The sequence below is a fragment of the Barbus barbus genome (assembly GCF_936440315.1).
Source record: "Barbus barbus genome assembly, chromosome: 44".
In the NCBI taxonomy this organism is placed as follows: domain Eukaryota; kingdom Metazoa; phylum Chordata; class Actinopteri; order Cypriniformes; family Cyprinidae; genus Barbus; species Barbus barbus.
In genome coordinates this window covers 19,871,364-19,895,487 of record NC_136722.1, presented here as the reverse complement: position 1 = coordinate 19,895,487, position 24,124 = coordinate 19,871,364, and the positions used below count along the sequence as shown (strand labels likewise).

The 24,124-nt window shown below is 35.8% G+C and overlaps 1 protein-coding gene and 1 pseudogene across 2 annotated transcripts; both read left to right on the top strand.

The window, feature by feature from the left end:
• The first annotated feature begins 401 nt into the window (after window positions 1–401).
• On the top strand, window positions 402–14,193 carry LOC306863668 (glycogen debranching enzyme-like; annotated as a pseudogene). The gene is made up of 23 exons (XR_013786096.1): window positions 402–525; window positions 2,017–2,346; window positions 2,484–2,610; window positions 3,191–3,285; window positions 3,374–3,471; window positions 4,395–4,534; window positions 4,685–4,819; window positions 5,054–5,283; window positions 5,557–5,575; window positions 7,793–7,828; window positions 7,983–8,082; window positions 8,168–8,304; window positions 8,483–8,613; window positions 8,730–8,905; window positions 9,721–9,823; window positions 9,896–10,121; window positions 10,928–11,045; window positions 11,306–11,325; window positions 12,159–12,360; window positions 12,439–12,520; window positions 12,708–12,793; window positions 13,170–13,301; window positions 13,461–14,193. The product of XR_013786096.1 is annotated as a glycogen debranching enzyme-like (transcript).
• Window positions 14,194–15,156: 963 nt separating this feature from the next.
• On the top strand, window positions 15,157–23,537 carry LOC306863161 (putative ferric-chelate reductase 1). Its single transcript, XM_079406373.1, has 16 exons — window positions 15,157–15,244; window positions 15,341–15,521; window positions 16,337–16,473; window positions 16,704–16,801; window positions 16,912–17,005; window positions 17,113–17,304; window positions 17,658–17,759; window positions 17,837–17,987; window positions 18,631–18,744; window positions 18,834–18,949; window positions 19,789–19,875; window positions 21,125–21,216; window positions 21,300–21,358; window positions 21,443–21,583; window positions 22,068–22,093; window positions 22,235–23,537. The coding sequence occupies exons 2-16, from the start codon at window positions 15,341–15,343 to the stop codon at window positions 22,322–22,324; spliced, it is 1,680 nt and encodes a 559-aa protein (XP_079262499.1). The 5' UTR covers window positions 15,157–15,244; the 3' UTR covers window positions 22,325–23,537.
• The last annotated feature ends 587 nt before the right edge of the window (window positions 23,538–24,124 follow it).

Sequence of the window (24,124 nt, the reverse complement as noted above, 5' to 3'; positions counted from 1 at the left end):
GTTTATTTGTTAATCTAGCCACTGTGCTAAATAAGAACCTTGGATTGTTTTGGTTATTATCTATGATTTTGCGGATATGCTCTGCTCTGGCAGCTTTTAGAGCCTGCCTATAGCTGGACATAGTTTTTCCACGCAATTCTAAAAACTTCTAAGTTAGTTTTTATCAATTTGCGCTCAAGATTACGAGTTTCGTTCTTGAGAGTATGGGTATAACTGTTGTACCATGGCGCAGTACGTTTTTCTCTAACCTTTTTCAATTTGAGGGGGGCAACAGCTTCTAATGTATTAGAGAAGATATTGCCCATGTTGCTAGTCATTTCGTCTAGTTCATGTGTATTTATGGGTACACAGAGCAGTTGAGATAAATCAGGCAGGTTATTTGTGAATCTGTCTTTGGTGGCTGGATCAATAGTTCTGCCCGGACGATAACGCGGAGCCATATAACTAATATCAGTAATACGCAGCATGCACGATACAAGGAAATGATCAGTAACATCGTCACTTTGAGGTACAATATCTATATCGGTAAGATCAATTCCATGCGATATAATTAAATCTAGCGTATGACTAAAACGATGAGTGGTCCCGGTGACGTTTTGCTTGACTCCAAAAGAGTTTATTAGGTCAGTAAACGCAAGTCCTAACGCACACCTCTGAAGAATGACACAGCAGACCAAGAACGAAGTGGTTAGGCTCTTTTATATATAAATCGCAGCGATCAGAGTGTCGATGAAAGCTGGTCACATCTGTGGCACAATGGTTGAGATTTTTGACCTTTCGGTCGCTCTGCTGGAAGATTAATGTTGGGCGCCTTGTTCTTTGTGACATTCTAATGTTTCATGTTGCCCTCTGCTGCATGTCATGGGAAGAAATCTGACCTCAGCGACAGTCACCTCAATTAACCCTTTGAGATTCAATCAGAAATTAAATTCCAGCAGTTGTGTAAATCAATTAAATGATACCAACCTTTAACAAATATGAGTTAATATTACATGAACCTGCAGCTCACGCTCTGAAATATATTATGAACAAAAAAAAATGCAATTTGAGTCTCCCAGCATACTAAAGTCTCACAACTTAATGGCTTCCTACTGACATCAGTGCAGGCTTATTCATATCAAATTTAGCAATCTTCCTGTCTGACTTGTTTTTAATTAGATTTTTCAAACATATTGTTTAGTATAGAAGAAATGGCAGTATCCCCCCCGAAATATAAATGTGTGTAAATATGGGACATTTTTTATTGTTTCTTACAGTTTAAATGTGGTCAGTATTCTTTTTGTTTTTATTCTTATTCTCACAACAGAGACTTTAAAGGAACACACTGAAGTTTCCACTTTTTATCTTAATGGAAAAGGGAAGGCTATTTACATATGTTGTATGCTTATAAATATGCAATACCAAATAATTCCATGCACCAGGTACTCTACAGGTATTTTCTGAGTTTTATCCCAAAACAAAATACTGATTTTTGTAATCACTGGCTGCAAGAAGTAAAAAATTATGTATTTTATTAATATCAATACTTTTGGACTCAGAGGCAATTCTGATGTCTTTGGTTGCCACAGGAAGTGTTTGTTGCTCTTTAATCTTTTAAACACAGCTGTCATCGTTTGTGGAGCACAACAGCCGTGATGCTGTTAATGTGGAATCAGAGCAGTTCTTTAAACACCAGACTGAAGTTTATCACAGTTAATGAGCCATTTTGAAATTGGTTTTACTGGTTTATTTTATGCAAGCACACCAGTCCTTATCAGACACTGGCATACAATTAATTTCCGGTCATTTAAATACGTTTACATGTCACCTTTTCATTTCCCTAATTTCCATGCACACTGTTGATTTAGTATATGTAATATAATCCCACACCAACACAAGATTGCACTTCCATATGTGTGGGTTTTGAAAACAAAGCACTGACTGAAATAAAATGGGTAAATGCTCATAGTGATGATGAAATAATGTCTATACTGCAGTCTGTATAGACTATGATTCTCTGATTGTTCCTTTGGTTAGCTGCCAACAGGAAGTGGATCAGACTCCATCCAGAGTGTGGCTATAACCTGGTAAACTCTCCTCATCTGAAGCCAGCCTGGCTGCTGGACAGAGCCCTGTGGCATTTCAGCTGTGCCATAGCAGATGGAAAATACAGCAACAGCGGCCTTCCAACTCTTATTGAAAATGACAAACACATTACTATTAGTCTTTAGGGTGTCACAGGTTTTTATATTCCAAAAATACTGTAAAGCTTGTGGTGACCAATGAACTGGCTTGATGTTTCAGATTCGTAGAGGGCTTCTGTGGACGGAGGTTTTCTCCCAATTGAAACTATGGGAGTTTCTACAGGTGAATGTTGAGAAAGCTGTGGAGCAGTTTAGGAAGGTTCTTCAGGCTGATGAGTGTCTGTTAGCATGTTTTTGGATGCTCGGTTCACTTGTATTTTGAAGGGTCTGAGCTAAGTTTGGTGTGTTTGCCATCTGCAGGTAACAGACCTGCCGGGCCTGAGCTGGAGGGAAAGCCAAAATTGAAAGTCATCCAGGATTCACAGTATAGATGCCTCAGCAACACTATAGACATGCAACTGGCACTGGAGATGTTTGGCAGACACACGTGAGTTCACTTCATGTTCAAGTTCTGTTTAATGATTAACATTTTTTTGGATAGAGTTAGTATTTGTTTTCTGGGACCAAATATCTGTTTAGCTATTAATTATCTCACATGAAAAGGTCAGGGTCAGATAAGTATAATCACAATAAAATAATAATATTCAGATGGTCATATAATATCAACATAGCAGTCCTAAAATAAAATGCATTTGTCAAAGTACAATAGGTCTGAATTCTTTTTTACAAAAATTGTTATTGAATTGAACAAATTACAATAATTTGATCGAAAATACAGTTATATTTAAAAAAAAGATTACAATTTAAAAGAACAATTTTCTATTATAATATATTTTAAAATGTGATTTATTCCTGTATTGGCAAAGCTGACAATTTTTAGCAGCCATTCCTCCAGTTTTCACTGTCAAATAATCGTACAGAAACATTTGACCAAAGTTTGGAATCTTATATATTATATTATATTATATTACTTTTATTTCCTTAATTACTTTTCATCCATTTCTATATTAAATCTAGATTTTTTTTGTCTGTTTTTCTTTCCGCTTATGTGCTTATCAAAACAACAGTAATGGTCCCAAATCCATCCAAGAGTGCTGTGATTGGTTTAAGAAGAGTCTAGAGGAACTAAATGTGGACTGCTATAAGGAAATATCATGAGAAGGTTGGTTTCTATGTGCATGATTCACAGATTATCTGTCTGTTTAGCTTTGATGTCAATCTGATTACTTTATATCATTTCTTTCTTCAAGGCTATAAACTGCATAATGGGAACGGTTTGTTATGAAAGGCTCGCCGCCCACGGCCCTCACCTTGGACCTGTCACCCGGACAAACCCTTTGGCGACTAGGTAAATATTATGTAGTATTGCAGAGCAACACTGGCAGCACTAAGTCTGGTCTGCTTTGCAACATATTCTGGCCAAGAACTGCCCACTAAGACATGAAGAGATCATCTGATTGGCCAGCCACAGCTGGTTTTGTATTTAAATATTGTAAAAGAGTAAGGAAATCTGAAATCAGCTGACAGGCCATCCAAGATGTAGACGAGTGTGATTACATCACTTGCTCACAATGGATCCTCTGCAGTGAATGGGTGCCGTCAGAATGGAAGTTCAAACTGAGAAAAGCATCACAACAATCCACAAGTAATGACAATTTTAGCTTCAAACAGTTACACCTGTTGCTAAATTATGAGTCCTTTTCTGGTGCAAACTGTTCAGAACTGTTCTAAACAAATATGTTGGTGGGTTATGATGGCAGAGGATAGTAGTGGTTGCGTGTTTTTACTGTAGGAATTGTTATTATGGATTATTTACTCATATTTTGTTAGAAGTTTAAAATTAAAATTTTTCACTTCACAAGATGTTAATTGATGGACTGGAGTGTGGATTAGAAGATGTGGATTATTGTGATGTTTTTATCAGCTGTTTGGACTGTTTGTTGACGGCACCCATTCACTGCAGAGAATCCGTTGGTGAGCCAGTGATGGACTGCAATAATACATTTCTCAAAATCTGTTCCGATGAAGAAACAAACTTATCTACATCTTGGATGGCTTGAGTAAAATTCAAGGAAATTTGCATTTTTGAGTGAACTACCTTTTAATTACCTCAAACAAAACTTTTTTTATTCCACAAATAAATCTAAATTACTAATGTTTCCTCTGAAGTGGTCATTACAGACATCTGGTATTTTGTAAACTTGGCATTTTATTGTAAATACGCTGATGAGAATGGCAGATTTACAGCTCAGCCTTGTTTTAATGAGTCAGATATTTTACCTTCCCATTTGAGGACATGACCATGGAGCAGGAAAACCAGCTGATGCAGAATCCAAATGATGCTTGTCATCTGCTCGCCCATAACGGATGGGTCATGGGAGATGATCCGCTAAGAAACTTTGCAGAGCCAGGTGTGTCAAGATATGTGTATAATTTGGTTTCTGCTGAACGGTAATGAAAATACCAGCATGTTGGTCCCCACTGGTTGATGCTGGTCTAAAAAGTGACTAAAGAATGTTGAACCGGTTAAGGAGCCTATAATTAATTTAGCTGTCTTTTAGGATCTAATGTTTACCTTAGAAGAGAGCTTGTTTGCTGGGGTGACAGCGTGAAACTTCGCTATGGCGACAAACCAGAGGACTGTCCGTACTTATGGTCTGGATAAGTGCCACTCCACACCCCTTCATGTGGCTGAGGTACATGCTCAGATTTCCACTTTATTCTTGATCTGCATGCATATTTCATGATATATTTATACAAATGACATCATGTGCTACAGGCAGGAACCCAGAATGTTCTGCAGTGTCATAGTAAATTCAAAAAGTAATCATTTTAATTTAGAAAATATGTAGTTTCATTCCTTTTGAGGTTGTACTGCAGGTATTTGCCATGTACTGTTGGATGTGACATCTTGTATGTTGTTTCTATAGGCCATGTTAGCTGCAGACAGAGTGGTCAGGCCCAATCTTTATGTGATAGCCGAACTCTTTACAGGAAGTGAACAGCTTGACAATTTGTTTGTTAATCGGCTGGGAATAATCAGTCTTGTCAGAGGTACTGCAGCCTGCAAGAGACACATGTTTGCCCTTGATGCTAAATTTGCTCTTTGTGTTTTTTTCTTCCTGTCTTTTGTTTACTCCAAACATTCATATCTTTTTTAGCATCATTAACTCTTTCTCTCCGTCATTTAATTTGACCTGATGCATTTCATGTGCACATGATAATATGTCATTAATAAAACATTTCATTACTAATAAACCTGCTTTATGCGATAATGACTGATTATGTAACCTGAGCATGTTCCTATTTTTTGTCATACACTGCACACCTTCATCTGTCTGTCTTGCTTAAATTGCTTCTATGCTATCTACCTGTCACCCTATCTATCGTTCTGTCCATCTAACCTTCCTGCTGTGTGCTGGGTGGGCTGCAGTATATGTTGGCTGTTGCTCGTCAGCACAGGCCTGATCTGTATGTGGTGGCTGAGCTCTTCACTGGCAGCGAGGAGCTAGACAATATCTTTATGATTAGGCTTGGCATTACCTCCCTTATCCTGAGGTAAGACGCACAGAGATTGGGAAATGCAGTTGCAGTGACACACAGAATTAAGGAACATGATGTGTGAAATGCAAATTCAGCAAATGCTGGCATGCTGTTGATTATGACTCTAAATTATTTTGACTAATTCCTCAAAATGAGCTAAAACACCACAGCTGCTGTTGTGTTTCACAGAGAATATTCATAAATCTTTTTATATGAAGGCCACATTAAAATAATTTATTTTTGCTTATTTTTCTTTGTACCTAATGTTTACATTGTATTGTTTTACCCTTGACCCAGGAATGGACATATATCATTAAAATAAAGTTTTTAAAGCTATGATAATCTCAGCAAAATGTAATGATATAAATAATCATTTAATATATATGAAAGAAAATGTATATGAATGCATGAATTATGCAGTATTGTTTGCATCTGCAACCAAATTACTTTTTCTCAGTACAAACTTCACTTTTATGAAATCTTTTTGCATTTCTACTAACATTTCACAACAAAGTATTCAGATATTTTTTTATTCATTTTGAACAGCATATCTAGTGTTTCACAATTTAAACAATATTTTTAATATTTTTTTACTTTAAACTGTTTAAACTATATGTACTATATATATATATTTAAAATAAATACCACTGAATATAATTCTAATATCTAATTCAAAGAATTTCACACATCTTTAAATATCCAAATACTTTTTCAAACCTCTTTCCGTCTTCAAATATGTACTATTTGAGCTGTAAAGTATTTACTAGGGTGGTAGGACCCACTGTAAAGTTTAAACCTGTAACCTACACCTCTTACCACTTGACTACACTACCATCAGTGCACATGACTGTCTGTGTATTAATATGTGTTCATCATGCATGCCAAAGGTTTATGTAGATCAGGTGGATGAAGACACTGTGGCTGTGACCAGGCATTGTCCCAGCACACATCAATCTGTTGTAACTCGTTCGGCCTTTAAAACCCCCGAAACACACCAATACATTGAGTATCTGGCCTCCATGTACATCCCAGGTACAAATGAAGGGGAGGGCTGCTGGGGTTAACATTTATATCTGTCATCGGACAGAGAAAAGACTAACAAACAGAACCTGTTCTGTGGGTATTCTGGGTATTTGTTGGCATGCTCTTTTTTTATTAGAAGTTTCATGGAAGTGTATAGTTTCTTGACTACTGTACTTGTGTGCAAAGCATGTCCCTTCTAATATAGGTCTGAATACATGTTTATTTTCAGTTAAAGGACAGTGAAATTGTAAAACAGGGAGATGCCACCGCAAAGGGCCGCTGTGAGTTTGTTGAAGAGATTTAGTTTGAAAAGTTCACACCTGGTAGTGTAATTGCATTCAGGTAAATAAACACACACCAAATGAAATGAATCCTATTTAATATAATTGTTTTAAAAAAAAGGGATGTAAATAATTGTAAAAAATTATAATAATAAAAAAAAAAAAAAAAAAAAAAAAATAAAATATATATATATATATATATATATATATATATATATATATAATTATTTACTCACACATATGTGAATGTTTTTTTTAAACACACCTAAAAATATTTAAAAAATAATATTTATATAAATATTTTGCCACCTTTACTGCTGTGAAAATAGTCACAGAAGCTGGCAAGGTGTTTACCAACAAAAATATAATTTCATGACAATATTATCATGGTGACCATGGTTTGTATAAAGGAAACAATGCTGTAATTTTTTCCTTGGAACATACACATAAAACTTCATCTTTCAAGCTCCAAAAAGAACAAGAGCACAAATCATATAGATACGATTTATTTATTGTCGTTTTATAGTGCTCTTTTGTCTTTTTTGGAGCTTGAAAGATCTTGAAAAAAATCCATGGAAGTGTTTTTTTGTGTGTTCCATGGAAAAAGTAACAGCATTTGTTTGTTTAAAACCACATGAGCACAAATAAATAATTGCATTTTTGGGTGAACTCTTCCTTTAAATGAACATTAATTCATTCATTTCAATGCAACCGATCTCACAGGTTGAGTCTCGATCCAAAAAATCAGAAAATGTTCGGCAACCTGCGAACTCAACTCTCACAATTTAACCAGCTGTATAAATCTGGCAGTCTGACTGACAGCAATGTCCCTGGCATCCTGAAAATAGCTTTAGACTTGTGAGTCATTTTTACCTTAATCGTTTTCAAATACAATTCCCAGTTATTCATTTGTTTAGAAAGCGAAATATGTGCTGTTTGACAGTTAATTCATAATGATATGAGTCAGTTTAATTCAGTTCTCTCACTAAGGCCTGTTGTTTTAAATTATGAGTTGAACGTGTTATTCCGCTGTGAAGTGGAGGAACAGGAAGATGGTGGTGGCTGCTACAATATACCACCCTGGATGCCGCTGAAGTATGGAGGCCTACAAGGTGCCAAAATACACATGTAACAGGATTGGTTTCGGGTCACTGTAGCTATGTGACTGTACAAACCTCATGCTTTTATTACTCGCAGGTTTCATGTCAGTGTTGTCAGAAATTCGGCCCAAAAATGACCTTGGACATCCGTTCTGTGACAATCTCAGACAAGGTCATTGGATGATCAATTACGTGAGTTCTCGCCTAATGAATAAAGGTGGAGCTCTGAGAGAGGTAAGAAAGGGAATATGTTTTTAGTAATGTTTCGGGGGGAGAGTAATGAAGTTTGGCATGCAACTCACTCTGAGTCTTTCAATCATTCTTATTATCTTAAAAAATATATAAAAGTAATTTTTTTTGCACTTGTTGTGGCATACTTCTCATCTAAATTAATTTTTCTTATTTTTCATAGGTTGGAAAGTGGTTCAGCTCTGTATTTACATACCTCAAACATATCCCACGCTACTTAGTGCCTTATTTTGATGCCATTATTGTCGGGGCATATGCCACGGCTGTAGATGCTGTTTTCAACCAAATGTCCAGGTTAGTTCTCTTTTAAAGTTTAATATTTAGGAGTATGAGAGTGTATTTAATAAATAAATAAAACATTATTTGTACTGTGTGGGGTATAGTTTGTAAATGTGTGTAATGGGTTACAGCTTTGTTCAGAATGGGTCAGCTCTGGTTAAGCAGCTGGCCCTGGGGTCAGTTCATATGTGTCGGGTGGGTCGTGTCCCTGCCCTGCCGCCTCTCTCTCCCGAACTGGAGGATGTCCCGGTCAGACTCAACAGTGTGACCAAACAAGAGGAACAGTGTTGCGTTTCTCTTGCTGCAGGTTTGGATTTATACACAGTTCCATCTAATGTGAATCATTTGATTGACAGGACTTTTTATATTTATTTAATGCTTTAAATCACAGAAAAAGAACCACTTGGTTGATACCAGGCAGTGCCCCAGTTGCATATTGTCTAAAAGTGTTGCCATGCCTATAAAATTATGCATACACTACCATACTGACATGCTTAATAAGGCTTCAAGGGATAGTTCACCCAAAAATGAAAATTATTTTTATTAATTACTCACCCGCATGTCGTTCCAAACCCGTAAGACTTTTGTTCATCTTCAGAACACAAATTAAGGTATTTCTGATGAAACCCGAGAGCTTTCTGACCCTGCATAGACAGCAATGCAACTACCACATTCAAGGCCCAGAAAGGTAGTAAGGACATTGTTAAAATAGTGACATCTGTGGTTGAACCTTAATTTTATGAAGCTACGAGAATACTTTTTGTGGTCAAAGAAAACAAAAATAACGACTTTATTCAACAATCCAAACGATGTATTTACTAGCTTGCTACCTGGCCCTTGAATGTGGTAGTTGCGTTGCTGTTTATGCAGGGTCAAAAAGCTCTCGGGTTTCATCGGAAATGTCTTAATTAGTGTTCCGAAGACGAACGATGGTCTTACATGCTTAGAACGACATGAGGGCGAGCAATTAAAGACAGAATTTTCATTTTTGGGTGAACTATCCATTTAAGTTGCATTGTGATTAAAATAATTATTATTGAGGTACCAACTTATACACCTCTGGATATTGCAAACTTTTTAATGTGGGATTTGTTTTATGAAAAAATGTTTTCACCCATGCAGGTCTGCCACATTTCTCTACTGGAATCTTCTGCTGTTGGGGGCAAGACACTTTTATAGCGCTGCGTGGCCTCGTGCTTTTGACGGGGAGGTACCTATAGGCCAGGTGAGCATCTAATTCTAGAATGCATACCAATAACTCTGGGATCATCCTCTAATCTGATGTTGTTTCTGACAGAAATATCATCTTGGCCTTTAGTGGCACGATGCGCCACGGTCTGATCCCTAATCTGCTGGGTCAGGGTGTCGCAGCCCGTTACAACTGCCGTGATGCAGTATGGTGGTGGCTTCAGTGTATCCAGGACTACTGTAATATTGTGCCCAACGGCACAGATATTCTTATGTGTCCTGTGTCACGTATGTATCCCACTGATGATTCTGAGGCGCAGCCCCTGGGGACAGTGGTAAGAAGAATGGAAACAATCTCTGTCTGCTTATGATACTTGATACAGTATAATGCCATGCCCTACTTATGATTCAGTAAGGCGAGGTACAACTTAATTTACCAAACTTCCATAACATCCAACATAATAGTCACTGGAATAAATAAACATTAACATTTTATGATTTTGTTTCACAATTGCGTATTACATTAGCAATGGTTAGCATCTTTTATGGCCATTATCTTATCTTGACATTTTGCTCATATACTAAATGTAATATCTCACGGTTCATAACTTATGTATTTAGATATTGTGTTCTGATTGTTTTTATTCTATTTAACACAAAATGAGATTTTGTGTCCATGCAATTACAATGAATGGGCGCTGGAGCTTTCAAACTTCAAAAAGGACACAAAAGCACCATAGAAATACTATGAAAGTGGCTAATTAATTGCCCAAGCATATCTAGGGCCAGATTTTAAGTGAATAACATTAAATTCATCACACTACTATTATATGATTTATGTGGACCACTTTTATGCTGTTTTTGTGGAGCTTTTTGTCATTTTGGAGCTTAACAGCCTTAGTCCTCATATTAAAAAGTGCTTTATTGAAATGTATGGCCAGAATATTCCAGAATGTCAATGTTTTTTTTATTTGATTTGATTTGATTAACATCTGTAAATGTTTTGTATAATTAAACAACCATATTTAATAATATTATAAAGGCACAAAACACAAACTATAGTTTTTATTTTTATTTTTGATGTGGCATGGTTTCATTTTGACTGAAGACTGTTCATAATTTTGTTCATGAATTGTATCAGGTTCACGACCAGCCGTTATATGTGGTCAATCAAATGGCTATGCAGCATCATATGCAGGGAATAGAGTTCAGAGAGAGAAACGCAGGTCCACAGATCGACCACAACATGTGAGATGAAGGTGAGTCATTTTCTAAGACTGTTTTTCCATGTCTGTCTCAAACCATACCTTGCTTTTCCTATTGTCCTGTCCCATAGGCCAAAGTAAATCCCAAGACAGGATTTGTTTACGGTGTAAATCGCTTCAACTGTGGGACGTGGATGGATAAAATGGGAGAGAGCGACAAAGCCCATAATAGAGGTGCCACACCCAGGTACTATAACTACCCGCTAACATACCTATCATGCTAAACCCATATAATAATGCTCCACTGTATTTAGCACAAAAGAACGCTTTCAATGTGAAACACTGAGATTGAGTAGCTTTGAACCTGGATAAACCAGTCCTCAATACATCGTGAATGATGGTGTTATGTTTAGTTCAAGTTGAGCTTTATTGTCATTCCGCTACATGTGGGGATATACAGTGGAACGAAATGTCGTGCCTCGCAGGACCACGGTGCTACATAAATACAGACATACAACAATGAAGTAAAAAAAACACTATAAACCTATACACAACTAACCTACTGACAGATTTAACTATAAGTATACTATATATAAGTATTTACCCTATACAAACTAAAAAATAGAAGATAAAAAATACAAACTATACGAATGCTTCACATAAATATTTACCCTATACAAACTAAAAAATACAAACTATACAAATGCTTCACAAATACTGTACATGTGCAAAGAGAGACATTTTGAGTCAAGCAGCTGGTTGGGGAACAGAGCAGGATGATTTGTAGTGCAAGAGCATGTAAACTCGTATATTGCTGAGTCTTTTGTGGGATTGTGTACATGCAGCAGTGTGTGTAAAGTGTCTAGTGCACATAGAGGAGAGTGTGTTACTACAGGTGGTTTGTACAGGCCCACTCACCTGTGTGTAGCACACTTCGAATTGCACAAAAAAAAAGTTCCATACAGTTTTTTCTTTGGTGTGGTAAGGTTGGGGGGGGTTCCATGTTTGTCACTTTTGAGTCCAAACATTTGTGTCCTGTTGAAAAGACACACCTTCAGTAGTATCATAATTCACTGTTATGATACAGAATATTGAGCTGACAGCATGCTAATCAATTTTCATATATTTTAAAGATTCATCAGGACCATTACAGTGTAATTTTTCCAGTCTGTGTCCTATAAAGAGTGGAATCAAAGGATCCAGGAGAATTTTGAAAGGTTTTTCTACGTGTCAGAAGACCCTTCAGACCCAAATGAGCAACATCCTGACCTGGTCCACAAGAAATGCATTTACAAAGACAGTTACGGGGGCCTCTAGCCGCTGGTGTGACTACCAACTCAGACCTAACTTCACCATCACCATGGTGGTGGTGAGTCCAAGTGCTTATAAGAGATTCTTTCCAAGAGTTTTTGAGGATGTTCTGTTATACAGTTATTTGTTTCACCAGGCACCAGAGTTGTTTACAGTGCAAAGAGCATGCAAGAGAAGAAGCTGCTCGGTCCCCTGGGAATGAAAACGCTAGATCCAGAGTGAGTAGAAAACAACACCTGCTGTCTGCCTGTTGGTTAAGCAGCTACTTGTGTTAAAAGTGCGCTCTTCTGGCTGGCTGACTGGACATGGTTTGATAAGTGGTTTAGTCTAGAACATTTGTGCATTGGTGTATGTAGTCATTTGTATGTAGAAACCGTTTTTGGTGTGTCTGTATTTGTTTAACAGTGATCTGGTGTACTGCGGTGTTTATGACAATGCCCTGGATAAAGACAACTACACTACACTGTGCGAAAGGATTCAACTAAGGACCTGTATGTTTTCATACATTACATTAAAGGAATAATTTGTCCAAAATTAAAATTTTGTCATTGTTTCCTCAACCTCAAGTTCTTCCAAACCTGTATGAGTTTCTTTCTTCTGCTGAATGCAAAAGAATATATTTTGGTTATTGTCTCCATTGGCTTCCATAGTACTTTTTTCCATACTATGGAAGTCAATGGGGACCAGCAACTATTCGTTACTTACATTCTTCAAAACATCTTCTTTTATGTTCAACAGAAGAACGTGTTCCCAGGTTTGGAACAAGTAAAGGATGACAATTTAAATTTTTGGGTGAACTATCCCTTTAACAACTGTAAATTTGTCATAGTTTTTTTTAACTATGCACATTTAATCGTTAATTTACAGGAATGGCTGTGGCCTGTTGGATACTTCTTACGAGCCAAGCTTTATTTTGCTAAGAAAATGGGCCAGGAGAAGTACAACGAAAGTGTACCTGGTCAAGAATGTTCTGTCTAGACTTTATACCCATCTAGAAAGGTATTACAGAGCTCACACCAAGTCAATAATACAGTTTAATTTCTTTCAAAACAGTGGAATGCTTTCCATGAATGTATGAAACTACAAGAGACTCAACACAGATGAGATTTAAATTTGTACAGTATACAATATTTCATATCTATGTTCTCTTTTATCTAGATCACCTTGGAAAGGTTTACCTGAACTGACCAATGAAAACGGACAGTACTGCCCGTTCAGTTGTGAACCACAGGCTTGGTCCATCGCTACTGTTCTGGAGGCCCTATATGATTTATGATTATGTCAAGGACAAGCTCTCATATACTTCTTACCACCTTCCTGAGAAGTTCAGAGGACATAGTTTTACATTCACAACCCTGTGCAGACACAAAAATGTGCTGCTCCTCTCTGAGATGTTTGGTAGAAATGGAAACATTTTCTTTTTATTGTGCCAGCTCACTTTTAGAGAGGTTTTTCTGTCATGTTTACACTCTTGTTAGTTACTACCAGCATATTTAGATTCGGTTTGTTGGTTAAAAAACAGATTTATGCCCATTTGTGATTATGAAAGTACATATATATAAAAAAATATATAATTCCTTACCTTTAAATACAACTGGTCTTTTATTTTATTCTGTAAATTCATATCACAAAATCTTAGAGCTGTTACAAACAGATCTTAATTTATATTCACAATATGGGCAGTCTTTCTTTTTTGCAAAGTCATGGTTGCTTCATTGCCTGCCCATGGGCAACAAAAGCTAATTGTTCTGCCTATGCACTTTACGCAACAAACTACTGCAGGTAAAATGACGTACATTGTTTAGTCTCACTCATGCCTTAAAGAGATGCCCTGTATTATTTTTGATCTCAGCTTTGATCTAAGAGTGGCAGCTTAATAAAACAACCCATGTAGAATACAAAATATATATGTTTACTGTGATTAAGCCACTATGGTACAGTGTTGCCATATAACGCCAGCATGTTTGGAATTGAAAACGCAGATGAGATTGCCCCTACAAGGAAAAAACATGTTGAATTACAAATTCAGAAAAGTTTTCTGTCCATTTCTTCTGTAGCCTATCAGTTTTTTTCTCTGCATCTTTGCTAATCTGATGTTGTCCACAGATCAATTTTGTCTACATATAGTTACAGAAAATGGAGACTATATACAGTATATTATTTACACCACATTGGAAAAAGCAGTGATGCGATTTCTCAGGGGAATTTTTTATTGATAAAAGTAATATCAGGTATTTTAATTAAATTGATGCTATGTTTTATGGAAAAGCCAAAAAGAGGAGTGCTAACATCAGAGCTGAATACTTCTTTAAAGAACAGTATTAAATAATAACAATCCATTCAATTAGTTTTTTTATTTATTAAATAAATTTATAAATATGCATTTAAAAAATTGAATTAAATTAAAGGAGAATTTCACATTGTGAAGAATTTTCACTCTGCTTCTCCGGTTTTTTTAAAACTAATTTTCTGTCAAAAATATGGGGAATAAATGCGTACTTATATATCATATATGCATAATTGAGTTGTTTTAACTGGGCGTGATATCTGATCTTCACATGCTTCATTAAGACAGCTATATTGTACAAAAATATAATTAGTATAGACTGATTATGTGCGTTTCCCACTTTTTGTCAGAGATGTTTATCATGTTTTCTTTAAAAATTTGCAGGTAATGGAAAACAACCTTGTTATTTTTTTTTTTTTTTTACAGGCCTGCTTTATTTATTGTTTCAGCAGAAAAAAAGAAAAACAGAAATACCTTACCTATTAATAACCGCCTCACTGTTGCCTTACCGCATCAGTTAGACTACCTGTTCAGGTAAACCCCTCCCACGATGACAATACGCTATTTACAGTGAAGCAGTGACTGGATTCTTGAGCGCGCAAACAGTTTCAGTCACAACAGTAGCAGGAACATCCACCGAATTTTCCTTCGAAAGGTTGTTCAAGATTTTATTTTTCTCGCTGTTCATTGATATCGCTACTGATGCGGGTGATGGTTTTATAACTTACAGTGAGTTTGTGAATCTCCACAGATGTTTCTGTATGTTCTCCTGTGCTGTGTTGGGGTCGTGCAGAGTTATGGTAGTGGACTTATCAGCACAGTTTGTGGATCTATGACGCCTAATCACGGGTCTAACATCGCTCAGTCCAGCTCTGCTCCGTTCACCGTCACTGCTGACAAAACCACCTTTAAAGAGGGAGATCAAATCACAGGTGGGGGTGTTCTACTGCAGCTACTTTGCTTTGGAAACAGCTTTCTTAGCTGTTAAGGGAAAACAAGTTAGTTTTACCTCACGAAATTGCAGTTCTAGTAGACACAACTTGAGTAGGTGTGTGTCTTAAACTTGGTAGTTTTTAGCTGCTAATGTATAACACATTACAACTATTATGCAGCTTCCTATAATAAATTGTACAGTATATTTTAGCCTGGTTTTAAAGCTACATGTCTGTATTAGCTACTGCATAAATAAACAGAATGCAGATGAATGGTCAGTTATACAATCATGATCAACTACAAAAAAATATCTGACCACTGAATTCCCTGATTGACTAATCAGAATTGAGTATTTCAGAGACAATCAATCAATCAACAAATAAATGGACACAGTTTACAATAAGATTTCGTTTTGTAACTTTAAATATCGGCCTACTTGTCAACATTTGAAGTGGATCAATACCTTTCATCAAAGATGCCCCAAAACTTAAAACCTAAATTTTAGGACAATTTTGATCCACTTCAAATATTACTGTATATTACTCATATTGCTATTCAACGTTAGCTACTGCATTAATGTTGAGAAATCAGACCTTAATAATAAATTACCATTAAAATCATTTTAATGTTGTTGTGAAGTATACTGTTTACTAACTTTTAGAAATTAGTTGCTATTATGTTATAAATGCTTATAGCTTGTTTAAAAAGTACTGCACTGTGCTACACAACACTATACTATAATCATATGGTCATCATATGATATCAGTTCATGTAAGTTAGATCAGGGTCTGTCTTTATGTTTCTTCTTTCTCAGTATCACTAAACAACCAATCAGCAGTTCAGTTTGAAGGATTTATGTTACAAGCACGTCAAGTCGGATCATCTACTCCCATCGGCACTTTTACTGTGACAGAGAGCAATGCGCAGCTCCTCTCCTGCGATGGAGTGGCTGTGAGTTTATCTACATTATTTACATAGTGTTTGGTGGAGAAGAAACACAGACAAATATACATTTTATTATGTTATATTATATACAAGTAAACTGGTACACTTAAGGCTACTTATAAAATTGTATATATATATTCCTTCATATCCATTTTACTAATAAGCTAGTTTGTTATTGAAATAACGCTGGCCAATTAACAGAAACTGCCCCATTTTTATATTTTTATATTATTCAGAGTAGAGCAGTCTCTCACACATCAGACAGTAAAAAAAGTTTGATTCAAGCTAAATGGACAGCCCCTACATCTGGACAGCTCGGCAATATAGAATTCAGGTAGAATTTTAATGTATCTTAAGTTTATCATTTGTATGATTCTTATACTTATTTTTCATTTTTGTTTATATTTCTTGTAATTTGTAATGGAACATTTGGGGTTGTTTTAGAGCAACATTTGTGAAAAGTGCTTCTACCTTTTGGGTTGGTGTCAAGAGCTCTCCTGTGGCATATACAGGAACTTCTGCAACTGCAGCTCCGACTGTAAGTCTAGCTTTTATTTTAAACCTAAACACACATGAAAACCAGGTAAATTTAATTTGTATTGTATGTTGTTTTATATTCAGCAGAAATTGCTCTGTTCATTTCAGGCTCCTTCAAATCCTGATTGTGGGAAAACCAAAGTCTGCTTCAGTCATCCCAGCAGCTGTGACCCAACTGCCAACACTGCCTGCTACTTCATGGCAGTTCAGACATCATCTAACCAATCAGAAATGAGGATTGAAATGTTTGGGCAAGCTGATGGATACGTTGCTATTGGGTTTTCAGATGACCAGGAAATGGTGAGATATCAGCAGGCTTTTTCTGCTTTATTTGTCTAAAAATTTTGAATACACAAGCCTATGTAAAATTGGGGATGCGTAGAGCTTTGAGAGTGATGGTGTTCCATAGATTAGCAGTGCCAATACACTGTAAACATCCAAGTGGAAATCGGACATAATACATTCTTCCTTAAACATGAGATCTACATCTGCTGAACTGAGCGGAGTCTTATCTGGAGACCTACCTCTGACTAATTTTCCATTCCACAAAAAAAACATATGCAAACCCCATATGTGATTTTTTATCATTCCAGGAACAATAAGACGGCAATATGTTCTCATGGTTTTAATTTTACATTTTTTTGTATTTTCAGGGCAATGACGACATCTACATCTGTGGTAAGGACAACAGCGGCAACCTCCAAGTGCAACACGCTATTTCCACAGGAAAATCTTTTCCAACTATTCTCTCACTGGTATATTCCTCTATTATGCCACCATTTCTATTTTGTGATAATATATCATCACTCACACATATTCAAAATTTTTACAGGGGAATGTGACTGATATCAGGACAACGCTGATTAATGGAAATACTATCAATTGTTCTTTTACGTCCCGTAATGCGATTAGCACGGGAAGTAGAGCAACATCTACTAGCGAGTACTACCTCATGATTGCTGCCGGACCCTCCAACAGTCAAGGTCTGTGCTTCTATGTTATATAAAAAAAATGTCAAATGTAGTGTAATTTTAGTAAAATTTCCTATTGATAATATATTTTATATTAATAAAAAAAATTATAGTAATAATAGTATAATAGTAATAATAATGTTTCACATTTCCAGGTTTTTCAACAGCGGAAGTCGTCATAGCTGGGTAAACTTCTATAGCGGTGAATTGGAGACTACCACAAATATATTTTTTGCATTCCTATTTGCTCAAATAGCAAAAGAAAAACTCCACGATAATGTTTTCATGACTTTCAAAAAAAAAGAAAAAATACAGAAAGACTGATAACGGCAGTCAAGAGAGAGAACAATATCAAATTTACCGTCACTCACACTTTCACATAATGAAAATTCCTGAAAGAAAGCTATCGATTGGCTTCAGAAGTTTTGTAATATGGTACACAGAAAGTATGGACTCTTACGCTAATGTTATGGTGTTTTTTAAGCTTGACTGTCCCTAGTCACTGCATCCTTTCATTGCATGCAAAAGAGCAGCATAAACGTTCTTCAAAACATCTCGCTTTGTGATTTCTGGACAGAAAAGTGGAATAACATGAGTAAATGATGACAGAATCTTTATTTGGCTCGTCTAACTGAATGATTATCTTCATTTGTAGGTAACATCCAGATCCACACAAATAAATATGTCAGTAGTACCAAGGCTAATTTACAGGATCCAAGCCAGGTTGTTAAAAGTGCTGAAGAATTCCCAGCTATTGTTAAAGCACACGGTGAGTACATCACATGACAGACTGCCTCTGGATTCACATTAGATCCACATCAGCGTTATTGTGGTCCTGATGATACTGATCTGCTTCAGGTTGCCTGATGTTAATCTCCTGGATGACCACGGGCAGTATAGGGATGCTCATAGCACGCTATTTAAAGGGAGTTGCCAAGGACCACGGTTGCTGCGGTAAAGATTTCTGGTTTATGGTAAGTAATGCTAACTGACGGTGCGCACTGCGTAAATGAAAACATCTGATCCATTCATTTAGATACTGTAGTCAGGTTTAGTAACCATAGTTCAGATTTTATGCAGATTTACGCATATGCAATATTTTTGTTGCATGCAAAGTATACATTTTTTAATTCATGCAATCAAACCCATGACCTACTGTGGATGTTATTAGCGCCATGTTCAACTCCTATGCTTAAAAATCAAACATGAATTTGGCTGGATTAGGATTGTAAAATAAATTAAAATTTTTCACTGTTTAGATTATAAACAATTTAACAGGTTTGAGCTGCATATGCTGAAAAAAGATCAGATTCAGATTAGTTGGCTAGCATGCGGTCTAAACAAAGCCTTGTCCTGCCCATGTGGACCGCTTTATCAAGCTCATCAGCTCATTTGTAAGTGAATTACATGTCATGTTGACATATCTGTTTCGTCAGCATGACAGTGGGAAAATTTATTTGATAAATGCTTTGCAGTAATAAGTATGAGTGCAGTTAGTGTGAGCAAGATAAGATAATAAGCTAGTTATGGTGTATGAACATCACTTGTCATTAACTACCTTTATTGTATTATATAAAATGTAATAGATTACAGCCCAATAGTACTTTTATACAACTTTTCTATAAAAACAAAGATAATATTGAGTAATTCACATTTCAGCACAATGTCAGCTCTCTTAAAAATTATTGGACTGATGTAGCTAATATACATTCAAATCGTTTCATCTGTTTTAATACATTTTCATTTGAATGTACATGAACTGACCTGGTAAATGTTTGTAATAACTAAATATAGTTTATTTATTGTTCTAAAGGCCCACGTGTCTCTGATGTCCCTGTCGGTCACTGCCACAGCCATCGCATTCATACTGGTGTTTTCTTATGCCCAGGATTGGAGTGGGGTAAGCTAAAATACATTAAAAATAAAAATAAATAAAAATAAATAAACAATTTGTTTTATTAAATATTCTATACTGTGTTAGGGTGGCACATTACAGTAATGTGAGTTACATAATCAAATGACTTCTTCCAAGTAACTTGTAAAGTAACACATTGCCTTTAAATTTACAACAAAATATATTTTTCAAATAAGTAACGCAAGTTACTTTGTTTTCCCATTTATTCACTGAAGCCTCTCCTGTCCCCGTGTTGAGAGAAATTGGGAAGGAGGTGCATAGGCACTTCCTTCAGCCTGAGGCTTATTAATTTTACTTTTGTGAAAAATGTGAGTTGCCAAAAATATAACTGTTTTTGTTTTTTGTTATTTAAAAACAAATAAGAAAACCTAGGTGACAAAAAGTAACGTAATGCATTACTTTCCATAAGTAACTTAATTAGTTAATTTTTTCATGGAGTAAACGCAATATTGTAATGCATTACTTTTAAAAGTAATTTCCCCAACACTGATTATATATTTATTATACAGTCATGTGAAAAAGTTAGGACATCCTCTTTAATGCATCAGCAAGAGTGAGCACCTCTATAAAAGCAGAAGTTTTGCCGGTTTGCTGGTCTTCAGGTGTGTGTTAACACAATGCCAAGGAGGTAAGACATCAGCAATGCAATTTTTGCTGCCAATAATCTGGAAAGAGTAATACGGAATTCCATCATTGTACAGTGAGGAAGTTTATTCACAAGTGGAAGATATTCAAAACAGACACCAATCCTCCCAGGAGTGGACATCCCAGCAAATTCACCCCAAGATCAGACTGTAATGCTCAGAGAAATGGCAGACAACCCAAGAACTACACAGCAGACTCTACAGGCCTGCCAAGGACCAGATAATGTTTTATGTCCTGAATGATACAGAAATCCATGGAATTCAATAGTGTCCTAACTTTTTCACATGACTGTATATATGATAAAATGATTTTGTTTATAAGTAGTTTAAGCAGTCTTTTTTTTTTTTACATATAGTAAATATAACAGTAAAGTGTGGACTTTGGTGGCTAGTCGCCTAAACACAGCAACAACAGCAATATGATGACAATAAATGGAATATTAAAAATGGAATGACAGAACATACTTTAAAAAAATTATAATAAAATGCAGATCCACACAAATATATAAAATATAAAGGGTTTTAAATAGAAATACTGTTTATTTCAGATGATTAAAGTGGAGTGTTTCTGTGTGTATGTGTGTGTGTAGGGGGCTCATCCGGTCCTGGGCTGTTTGGTGATGATCCTCAGTCTTATTCAGCCCATAGTTGCTGCTTTCCGCTGTGAGCCCAATCATGAACGGTGAGAGAAACATCTCTTAACCAAATAAGAAATAGAAAAATGAGAGGGAAGCATTGCTGGTAATGTGATGGTTTTCTTTGCAGGAGGTTTATTTTTAACTGGGCCCATTCCTTCATTGCTTTAGCTATCAAAGGCCTCGCAGGTATGACAACAACTTTATTATCTTCATCAACAGCATCTATTTCCACAGAAGAATAACAATATCCCTTTTTATTCTGTGACACAGTTGCTGCAATTTTCACTGGTCTGGCACTGTTTGAAGAATATAAGGAGGATGGATGGATGTTAAAAGTTATGGGAGGTTTTGTTACCTGGGAGGCCCTGATATACGTTCTTCAAGATCTTAACCTGCGCGCCAAGAAAATGGGTATAAATCTATTTTGAAAAATATATTTATTTACACTACCGTTCAAAAAAGAAGTATCTAGATCTCACAAAGGCTTCATTTAATTGATAAAAATACAGTAAAAACAGTAACATTGTGAAATATTAATGTTGAAACGTCTAGCTATTTTTTTTTAGGATTCTTTGATAAATTTATAAATTGTAAAGTTCAAAAGAACAGCATTTATTTGAAAATAGAACTCTTTATAAATGTGTCAGTTTTGATCAATTTAATGCACACTTGCTAAATAAAAGTATTATATAACAACTCACCCGCATTGACTAAGTATTAATTTATATCAAGCAGAAAATCTTACTGACCCCAAACCTGAACAGTAGTGTATATTTGTGACATATATTATAATATTTTATTTATTAATTTTTCTAGGAATTTGGAAATGGATTATTTAAATAATAGAATGCTTAAACTTTGTATTTTACTCTTTTCATTTGTCATTTTATTTTAGATTCTGAGATTTGCAGTTTTGGATCGGTAAGTCTAACTTAAGTGCATAAAGACAAATGAGCTTACATCTCATTATATAGAAAATTTAGCTACAAATATACAATGTGATCATGTAATTTTCATGTTTTAAAATAATATTTTGTTTGTGTGTCTGTTTGTTTTTGTTAGATGAGACCTGAAACAGTCCTGCTTGTCCTGTATTTATTGGGAAACCTTGCCTTCTTAATAGCACTTCTTGTAGGAATAGGAAGAACTTAACTAACCCCAGCACTCTACGACCTTCCTCGTTGGTTTTTAGGCCACTTTTCGGCACTTTTGCTGTATGATTATTTAAATGGGTATTTGTTATACAGTATTTTTCCAAGTAATCCAGTGTTCATTTGGAGTTTCATATAAGCCCAGTAGAATCGCTATGATTTTTTGTTTGTTATTTTTAGCTAATACAGCATTCTTTCCAATTAGAGATTAACCACTGTGCCTTTGAATAAGAAACAACTGCATTATACTATTAGGGGACTGTTCTTGCAATTACTGTACTGTAAGTCACTCATTGTGATGGATGGAAAAACAATAGTGAAATGATTTTAGGATTTAATTAAAGAACCAATAAGTTATCCATATTTTATTTCATTGTAAACTTAACAAACGTTGATTAAAGCATTAATGGAAAATATAGACATTTATTGTGATTGTAACTTAAGTGTACAGTGTCATAAAAGGTATTTTTATGAAACTATGTAATACTTTATTGTGCATTTTTCAGACTATTTAAGGGGTGAAATAAGAAGAAATTTAGATTAATAAACTAATAATTGCTGAATTGGATACCCTGAGGTGTACAGATGAATGGTAGTTAAACTGAATGGCTAAACTAGTTAAACTGGACTAATACATTAGTATGACGGAAATCAGAAAAAAAGATGTTTTACAAACTTTGATGAAAGATTACAAAAACATTAATTTCTTTTGGAAAAACATGCACAGATGAATTGTTTGCATAGAATGTGTTGTAACCAGTAAACCCACTCAGTTTTCAACAGTATTTCCAAATTATGCCACATTAGACAAAGAAAGGAAAGCAAACTCCTAGCTACAGTATATGGGTTAATGTGCACAATGAACACTCCTCATTCAGGACCTCACTGAAACACTCTGGTGTTGATTTAGCAGCTTGTGTGAAGTCAGTTGGTTGGCTTTCATCTTTTACAGTGTTGTGCCTCGTGGTTCTTGCTGTTTCAGCAAAGGCCTCCTGGTGTTCGGCTGGTAAAGGTGGAGGGCAGTCGTGGCAGAACAGAGGAAACCGTCAGGAAAAAAGCGCAATATAGGACTCTGCTGTGTGCCCTGATTCACAGGCCAACTGTGTCGGGGTCACAGATGTTATGCACTGTAGATGATAAGATTTGCAAAGCCTTTGCAATTTGACGTTGAGGAACGTTGTTTTTAAATAAATTTTTTCAATCTTTTTACGCACAACCCTGTGCAGACACAAATATGTGCTGCTCCTCTCTGAAATGTTTGGTAGAAATGGAAACACTTGGACTTTTGATTGTGCCAGCTCACTTTTAGAGAGGATTTTCTGTTGTTTACACTCTTTTTAGTTACTACCAGCATATTCACATTTGGTTTGTTGGTGAAAAAAAACTGATTTATGCATATTTGTGATTACAAAAGTACATCTAACATTTAAATACAAATGGTCCTTTATTTCATTCTGTAAGTTCATAGTCCAGAATCTTAGAGCTACTAGAAAAAGATCTTAATTTAGATCCACAATTTTGGTGCTCTTTCTAGTTTGCTAAGTCATGGTTGCTTTATTGTGTCCATGGGCAACAAAAGCTCATTGTTCTGACTTCAAGAGCCTACTTTACACAACAAACTACTGCAGGTAAAATGACATAGTTTAGTCTTACTCATGCCTTACAGAGATGCCCTGCAGTTTTAGGTGTCATTTTTTATCTAAATTTTGCTCTCAGAATGACAGCTTTAAAAAACTAAATATGTAACCTACAAAATATATAGCGCCTTGATTTTTCTTCCCTTTCTAGCTATTCAGCATCG